Source organism: Triticum aestivum, chromosome 3D (assembly GCF_018294505.1).
Source record: "Triticum aestivum cultivar Chinese Spring chromosome 3D, IWGSC CS RefSeq v2.1, whole genome shotgun sequence".
NCBI lineage: Eukaryota > Viridiplantae > Streptophyta > Magnoliopsida > Poales > Poaceae > Triticum > Triticum aestivum.
In genome coordinates, this window is record NC_057802.1 from 618,227,765 (window position 1) to 618,237,085 (window position 9,321).

Here is a 9,321-nt window from a genome sequence, read left to right on the forward strand (position 1 = left end):
AAGGGTCTTGATGATTTGCACTTCTTCCTAGGCATTGAAGTTAAGAAGATTCAAGATGGCATAATACTAAATCAAGAGAAATATGCCACTGAACTTCTAGCTCGTATGGGGATGAAGGACTGCAAGCCTTCACCCACACCATTGTCTTCTTCAGAAAAACTGTCAGCATTTGAAGGTGAGCCACTTAAGGAAGAAGAGAGTACAAGGTACAGAAGTGCAGTAGCAGCCCTACAATATCTTACATTGACAAGACCAGATATATCCTTTGCTGTTAATAAGGTTTGTCAGTATCTCCATGCACCTACTACTGTACATTGGACAACTGTTAAAAGAATTGTACGATATATCAAGCACACTGTGAACTTAGGCCTTTAGTTCAGGCGTTCTACCTCCACCCTTGTTAGTGCATTTTCTGATGCTGACTGGGCAGGATGTAGTGATGATAGAAAATAAACTGGAGATTTTGCAGTCTTCTTTGGTGCTAATCTTATCTCTTGGAGGGCTAGAAAACAAGCCACAGTGTCCAGGTCAAGTACAGAAGTTGAATACAAGTCACTAGCAAATGCTACTGCTGAGATCATCTGGGTAGAATCATTGCTCAATGAATTGGGAATTAAACAACATCGTGTGCCCTGCTTGTGGTGTGACAATTTGGGAGCCACATATCTCTCTGCAAATCCAGTACTTTTTCATGATAGAACCAAACACATAGAAATTGATTTTCATTTTGTACGAGAAAGAGTTGCAGAGAAGAAGCTGGACATACGGTTTATTCCTTCCAAAGATCAAGTGGCAGATGGTTTCACTAAAGCATTGCCGGTCAGGTTATTTGAGGAATTCAAGAAGAATCTTAATGTAGGATAGTTGAGATTAAGGGAGGGCATTAGAATTAGAGATAGAATTCTGTTGTAATCTCAACAAACTCCTTCTCCTTCCCTGTTACGTATCTATCCTAGCGATCGTTGTAACCATCGCATCCTAGCGATCGGTGAAGACTTGTAAGCCACGGTAGAGGCTATTCTTACCTACAATCATTGTAAACCACGCGGCTCCCTTACGAGGGAGTAGGAACGCTTCCATCTGACACATGTGTATTTATAGGCAGATGGGTAGGCCGCTGAGCGACGCGCCGTTCCCGATTGTCTTGGAGTTGATAAAGATGCCCACGTGTTTATCTTCCTTCGGTTGTTTATATCTCTGTTGGTCTTCTTGGAGCACAAGCCTGCACACAAACGAAACAGCCATCGTACATACCTTGGCGTATCTCGGCCAGCTAGGATGTAGTGTACAGCCACCACGTATTCGGGTACGTATACTTGGCTGCGGACCAGTATGCAAGTATTCGGGGACGTTTATGTACGCCGACGGTCCGGGCGTACGAATTTGTTAGTGACGTACGCGTTGGCGGCACCGAGACCTAACGCATCCGCCACGTCCCGGTGCATGCATGCATTGCTGTCTATAGGTCCTGATGCATGCATTGCAAGCTAATGCACGCATGAGCCACAAAGTACCGATCGGCCCTTCGATGCATCAGTCTAGCCTCATATGTATATACGCATGGATGGCTATTTGGAATTTAAACGTGTATTCCATACGTACTTGAGCACTCCTTGCTTCAAGTGTACTTGAAATATTTTTATTATTACAAATTACCATCAAACACTTGGTGCACCAAAAAATCCATGTCGGTGTCGATGAACTGGCAACTAGACATGTAGCAGGTTCTAGAGGGAGAAATTAGCGATGGCCAATCCATGACTAGGAACGAGGTGGACATGTAAGAACGCAGTCTTCTTTTTTATTTGCTGATGTGTGTTGCACTTGGCGCTGATGTGTGTTGCACTTGCAACCCCTGCAAACACGCAGTGCGTTTCAGTGGATGGCAGGCCATTCACCACAATGTCAGCATCCCAGACCGCTTCCTGCAGGTTGGTGACCACCTTCAACGGGCAGAGGGGCGTGTCGACCATGTTCAAACAGAACCCATCCCTCAAGATCTCATCGGCGTACAGGGTCCGGTCTCCCAGCCGTGCGTCAACGTACTCGAGGTAGGCGCAGCGGCGGATGAGGCGCCTCAGCATGTCCTCCCTGGAGTTGATCACGTCCAAGAGATGCTCGGCAGTGGACCGGTCCACAGCCCGCCCCTGCCGGCGCCACACCCGTATGTGCACCTTCTCCCTGAAGTGTCCGTAGCCGTCCTGCAGCAGAGCAGCAAAGACGCTGCCCCAGGCGCCAGCGCCGATGCTGATGATCTTGAGCAGGTCACTGTCGGACTTGCCGAGCAGCCGGTGCAGCTCTTAACGACTTTTCTACATAATATTATTTTCAAAACCAACTAGTGCTAAATTAAATACCAATTTTACAATCTTCTAGCGCCAACACGGGAAAATATTCTATACGACCGGGTCATTAACTTCATCAAGTAAGACTTCTTCCAATACTTGCGTCGTGTCTTCACGAATCAAAAAACACTTGGTTCCAATAGACGGGAAATAGCACACGTGGCGACGCACGGGGAAACGACGAGGTGGCCCTGTCCGTTTTGGTTGTACTTGGATTTCGCACATTCGCAAATGGCTGGGGAAACAATCCTTCATGGACAGGGTCTCATGCCATTAGAAACAAGTCGCTCAAGAAAGTTATAGGTGATGATCGTTGTCAAGGGAAATAGGAACTCAATATGAACATAACCATTTGCAAACGGCTGAGGAAAAAATATCTCAAATAGTTCGTTTAACTTCTGGTCTGCAATTGGTGTCTGAGTCGTGTTGGTTGTCCGAGTGACCGCAGGATTTGTGCCCATCATATTCGGTGTATGACGCCCAAGTGACCCAAGAATTTGTGTTTGGTCTCTCTGTTTAGATATCCTGTGGGGTTGGTGAATATGAAAATCCGCAGCCATGTCAGCGGTTTATGAGTTCTTTCTTAATTACCGGCTTCATCAGCGCACAAACAGAAGCATGAACATGGTGGTAGTCGCTTTCGTATGGTGTTGGTATAGGTGGTCCTGGCAAAATTCATACAGAAGGGGCAGTTCATCCAGTGCCATCGGGGGTTCGTCCCAACAACACAAGCGAACCCGACAAGGCAAACATGAGACGCAATATGAGCGTAATTATCTGCAAAAACAGTTTAGAAAAAAAATCATATACTTCGCTCACATACGGAAACAATATCCGAGAGCTACCGATATAACAACTATGCTTAAATAGAAGTGGGAATGCAAATATGAATATAGATTCACAATAATGGGGGTTGTAGTTGGTATCTTCAAACAGTTCACGTAACTTCTATATTTTATTTGCACGTCCGGCTGGACGATCATCTGCACAGTCTCTCTGGTACGCATACCCCGGCGAGTTGAATGACCCTGATGGGCCAGCACGTGCCTCGGTAGCGCGAACCAACGAATCAACCACGGAGAGGATCGACCAGGACTAGTTTGGACGGAGCACATGTAGTTAGAAGTATGATTATGTTTAAGTATGAGATTAAGAGTTAGAGAAAGAATATATTAAATCATGTATGACCTGTGCTCTACTCTAAGTCTCTCTTTTTTACATGTACTTCTACATATACCCTACACAATGGCCAGGGTCAAATGAATAAGAGGTGACGACCGATTAAACAACACACAATCGCAAAGCCCAACTACTTTTTACCCTAGTTTTATCTCTCTCCCTTGTCCGTTCTCTCTCGTTCTTCATGTTGAAGGGCAGCGATCCTCGAGGCTCTAGGGGCGGGCGAACCGACCTAGGGCAGCCCATAGCTGTCGTGGGCCGAGATGGGTTTCCCAGGCGCGTGGGGTTTCAAGTCCTGAAAAGCACCCGCCGGATTTCTAGCGTACGCGGTTTCGGAAGGGTCTCCTTCGACGTGAGCTGTGCTGCATCACCCTCGGCGTTGGAGGTACACAGTGACGTGTTCGTGTGCGAACAATAGTCTCGCTAAGCATACTTTATGACTTTCTTTTGGACGCCACGTGTGGCACCATGACACTCAAGTCCTAAATTGTATCCCAATGTATTTCGACTATGATCAATAAATAAAATGTGTTTAGACTAAAAAATCCAATATGAACTAGGATTCAGGAAGTAGGCTTGTATCCGGAACGGACGAGCACCCAATCAGACTAGAATCGATACAGAGGCATATGCTCCTTTTCTATGACCTGCGATTCATTATATATACGCCGGGGGCGGGGCGGCCGTAAGGACACACAGATCGCTCCGTGGCAGCCGTCTTGGAGGAAAGAATCACGAGGGCGTCCGTGGCCATGGCAGTCTCGGACGACATGGTCCTGGAGATCCTGGCGTGCCTCAATGACGGCGCCACCCTCCTCCGCTGCACAACTGTCTGTAAGCAATGGCGCCGCCTCGTAGCCGATCCAGCCATCGACCGAAGGAAGTTGCTGCCGGACAAGGTGATCCAGGAGATCCTCGTCCGCGTCAATGATGCAGCCACCCTATTCCGTTGTGCCATGGCATGTAAGCGGTGGCGTGGCTTGGTTGCCAATCTCTCCTTCGTCCGCCCCTGCTGGCCGGATTCACCAGCTTTGTGAATTAATTGGCAAGGCCTTCTGGTTTATTGGCTTCGTCTACCAGATACTAGATACATCGTGCAAGTGTCATACCTGCAGCGTGGATAGACTCATAGTAAACACCTTGACGTCTCTGCATGTGTTTTTATGTCATTCTGCTAGAATTTCGTCACATGCAAGTTAAAATTAAGGAATTTTCTTTCCTTTCCAAACATTAATAATTTTAAATAATAATTGGAGCACAACATTGATACTGATTGATAAACAGCTCCTACATATACCTATACCTATACCTACGTTTAACTAGTAGAATGCTCGTGTGTTGCTATGGGTTACAATGCATATATATTTGAGTGAAGCAACAACCTTCGTATAAACCTATATATCTCCATCTTTTTTTTAGAGAAAAGGCTAGGCCGAGCCTAAAAAAGGCTCGAACCTTACCCGACTTTAAAATAACAAAGTCATCAAACGGACAGGAGATTACAATCAACATCTTAAAGAGGAAAAGCAAAATAAACAGCGACATATACAATGAGCTGTGCCAACATCTAATATCCTCGATCCGCACTACAAGCAAAGATCTAAAAACTAAGGTACTAAGAAGTTTGAAGAAGAAGAAGCTCTCCAATCCGACCAAGCCACTGCCCAGGGCATCAGCACGACCATGTCGACATGAAGCAGTCAGCAGGTGCGAAGGCACATCCACTCACCCTTCCTCCCTCCACTTGTAGAAAAAGAGGCTTCCATACGCCCCCATTAGTCCCCAAAACAATCGAACCGCGACCAAAGGGGTCTTTAGTCGCGGTTCGGGAGGAGACCCGCGACCAACTATCTGGGCCCAGCGCGCTCGGTCGACAGCTGGCGGACGGGAGGGGCTTTAGTCCCGGTTGGCCTGGCCAACCGGGACTAAAGGTCCCCGAAGGCCTTTAGTCGCGGTTAGCCAGGCCAACCGGGACTAAAGGCCCATCCAGCTGGCGGACGGGAGGGGCTTTAGTCCCGGTTGGCCTGGCCAACCGGGACTAAAGGCCCATCCCTATATATAGGACTCAGCTCACTTCACTTCACTCAGCTCACTTCACAATTTTCAGAAGGGGGTGGTGGGTTTGCTTTTGGTTCCTCCTATGCACACAAGGTGTTCGATGAAATGCCCGAGAGCCTGAAACAAACATGATATGAAGTGTCCGAGCCACACTTGAGCTTTCTCATTTATTTTTCCTCCGCGATCGCGGTTAGCAACTTGAACCTTTCATGTGTCATTGATAAAATATGCATGTGTGTAGTTCATTGTTTAATTTGTATTATTTCTAGCTAGTTAGTTTAACAAATGCATGATAGTTAATTATATACTTTATATCATAATAATGCAGATGAATCAGCAATGGATGTACGGTCCCCGACTCTCCGGCGAGTTCACTACGGGTTTGAAAGACTTCCTCGTAGTGGCAAATGCGAACAAGCAGCAAGGTTTTATTATCTGTCCATGTGCTGTCTGTAAGAATCAGAAGGGTTACTCCTCCTCAAGAGACGTTCACATGCACCTGCTTCGGCGCGGTTTCATGCGAAGCGATAATTGTTGGACCAAGCATGGAGAAAGAGGGGTTAGAATGGAAGAAGATGAAGAAGGGGATGATATCGATGACAACTATCATGATCATTTCGGTGATACTTTCATGGAGGATGATGCTGAAGGTGGGGAAGGGTTAGGTGAAGGTGAAGAAGAGGCACATGATGAGCCCGCTGATGATCTTGGTCGGACCATTGCTGATGCACGGAGACGCTGCGAAACTGACAAGGATAGGGAGAATTTGGATCGCATGTTAGAGGATCACAAAAAGTCGTTGTATCCAGGAAGCGATAATAGTCTGAAAAAGCTGGGCTGCACACTGGATTTGCTAAAATGGAAGGCACAGGAAGGTGTAGGTGACTCATCATTTGAAAATTTGCTGAAAATGTTGAAGAATATGTTCCCGAAGAATAACGAGTTGCCCGCCAGTACGTACGAAGCAAAGAAGGCTGTCTGCCCTCTAGGTTTAGAGGTTCTGAAGATACATGCATGCATTAACGACTGCATCCTCTACCGCGGTGAATACGAGAATTTGAATGAATGCCCTGTATGCACTGCATTGCGTTATAAGATCAGAGGCGATGACCCTGGTGTTGGAAATATGCCCTAGAGGCAATAATAAATGGTTATTATTATATTTCTTTGTTCATGGTAATTGTCTATTATTCATGCTATAATTGTATTGTCCGGAAATCGTAATACATGTGTGAATACATAGACCACAACCTGTCCCTAGTAAGCCTCTAGTTGACTAGCTCGTTGATCAACAGATAGTCATGGTTTCCTGACTATGGACATTGGATGTCATTGATAACGGGATCACATCATTAGGAGAATGATGTGATGGACAAGACCCAACTTAAGCATAGCATAAAAGATCGTGTAGTTTCGTTTGCTAGAGCTTTTCCAATGTCAAGTATCTTTTCCTTAGACCATGAGATCGTGCAACTCCCGGATACCGTAGGAGTGCTTTGGGTGTGCCAAACGTCACAACGTAACTGGGTGACTATAAAGGTGCATTACGGGTATCTCCGAAAGTGTCTGTTGGGTTGGCACGGATCGAGACTGGGATTTGTCACTCCGTGTGACGGAGAGGTATCTCTGGGCCCACTCGGTAATGCATCATCATAATGAGCTCAATGTGACTAAGGCGTTAGTCACGGGATCATGCATTGCGGTACGAGTAAAGAGACTTGCCGGTAACGAGATTGAACAAGGTATTGGGATACCGACGATCGAATCTCGGGCAAGTAACATACCGATTGACAAAGGGAATTGCATACGGATTGATTGAATCCTCGACACCGTGGTTCATCCGATGATATCATCGTGGAACATGTGGGAGCCAACATGGGTATCCAGATCCCGCTGTTGGTTATTGACCGGAGAGGCGTCTCGGTCATGTCTGCATGTCTCCCGAACCCGTAGGGTCTACACACTTAAGGTCCGGTGACGCTAGGGTTGTAGAGATATATGTATGCGGAAACCCGAAAGTTGTTCGGAGTCCCGGATGAGATCCCGGACGTCATGAGAGGTTCCGGAATGGTCCGGAGGTAAAGATTTATATATGGGAAGTCTTATTTTGGTCGCCGGAAAAGTTTCGCACTTTATCGGTATTGTACCGGGAGTGCCGAAAGGGGTCCGGGGATCCACCAAGGGGGCCCACCAGCCCCGGGGGGCCACATGGGCTGTAAGGGGTGCGCCTTGGCCTATATGGGCCAAGGGCACCAGCCCCAAGAGGCCCATGCGCAAGAGATAAGAAAAAAGGGAGAGTCCTAAAGGGGGAAGGCACCTCCGAGGTGCCTTGGGGGGGAAGGACTCCCCCCTGGCCGCACCCTTCCTTGGAGGAAGGGGCAAGGCTGCGCCCCCCCTCTCCCTTGGCCCTATATATAGTGGGGGGAAGGGAAGGCAGCAACATCTAAGCCTTGGGCGCCTCCCTCCTCCCCTGCAACACCTCTCTCTCTCTCGCAGAAGCTCGGCGAAGCCCTGCCGGAGACCCGCTACATCCATCACCACGCCGTCGTGCTGTTGGATCTCCATCAACCTCTCCTCCCCCTTGCTGGATCAAGAAGGAGGAGACTTCGCTGCACCGTACATGTGTTGAACGCGGAGGTGCCGTACGTTCGGAACTCGGTCATCGGTGATTTGGATCACGGCGAGTACGACTCCGTCATCCACGTTCATTGGAACGCTTCCGCTCGCGATCTACAAGGGTATGTAGATCCACTCCTTTCCCCTTGTTGCTAGTAGACTCCATAGATGCATCTTGGTGAGCGTAGGAAAATTTTAAATTATGCTACGATTCCCAACAGTGGCATCATGAGCCAGGTCTATGCGTAGTTACTATGCACGAGTAGAACACAAAGTAGTTGTGGGCGTTGAGTTTGCCAATTCTTCTTGCCGCTACTAGTCGTTTCTTGTTTCGGCGGCATTGTAGGATGAAGCGGCCCGGACCGACCTTACACGTACGCTTACGTGAGACAGGTTCCACCGACTGACATGCACTAGTTGCATAAGGTGGCTAGCGGGTGTCTGTCTCTCCTACTTTAGTCAGAACAGATTCGATGAAAAGGGTCCTTATGAAGGGTAAATAGAAATTGGCAAATCACGTTGTGGTCATACGTAGGTAAGAAACGTTCTTGCTAGAAACCTACAAACCACGTAAAAACTTGCAACAACAATTAGAGGACGTCTAACTTGTTTTTGCAGCAAGTGCTATGTGATGTGATATGGCCAGAAGATGTGATGAATGATATATATGATGTATGAGATTGATCATATTCTTGTAATAGGAATCACGACTTGCATGTCGATGAGTATGACAACCGGCAGGAGCCATAGGAGTTGTCTTTATTATTTTGTATGACCTGCGTGTCATTGAATAACGCCATGTAAATTACTTTACTTTGTTGCTAAACGCGTTAGCCATAGAAGTAGGAGTAATCGTTGGCGTGACGACTTCATGAAGACACAATGATGGAGATCATGATGATGGAGATCATGGTGTCATGCCGGTGACGAAGATGATCATGGTGCCCCGAAGATGGAGATCAAAGGAGCATAATGATATTGGCCATATCATGTCACTATTTGATTGCATGTGATGTTTATCATGTTTTTGCATCTTATTTGCTTAGAACGACGGTAGCAAGTAGGATGATCCCTTATAATAATTTCAAGAAAGTGTTCACCCTAACTGTGCACCGTTGCGAAG

At 47.1% G+C, this 9,321-nt stretch overlaps 1 protein-coding gene across 1 annotated transcript; it reads right to left on the reverse strand.

The window, feature by feature from the left end:
- Positions 1–1,727: 1,727 nt before the first annotated feature.
- LOC123076698 (probable glycerol-3-phosphate dehydrogenase [NAD(+)] 1, cytosolic) lies at positions 1,728–4,278 on the reverse strand. Its single transcript, XM_044498816.1, has 4 exons — positions 4,222–4,278; positions 3,083–3,122; positions 2,937–3,010; positions 1,728–2,297 (listed from the first exon to the last, which is right to left on the reverse strand). Exons 1-4 carry the CDS (start codon positions 4,276–4,278, stop codon positions 1,728–1,730), a joined length of 741 nt encoding a protein of 246 aa, XP_044354751.1.
- Positions 4,279–9,321: the final 5,043 nt, after the last annotated feature.

Bases quoted from the DNA above. Each gene is read 5' to 3' on its own strand.
- LOC123076698 (XM_044498816.1), bottom strand. From the start codon at position 4,278: ATGGCCACGGACGCCCTCGTGATTCTTTCCTCCAAGACGGCTGCCACG. The intron at 3,123-4,221 runs GTGTGTCCTTAC...CTGTTTTTGCAG, and splicing joins CGGCTGCCACGGAGCGATCT to ATAATTACGCTCATATTGCG. The intron at 2,298-2,936 runs GTAATTAAGAAA...AGTCGTTAAGAG, and splicing joins TTTGTGCGCTGATGAAGCCG to CTGCACCGGCTGCTCGGCAA.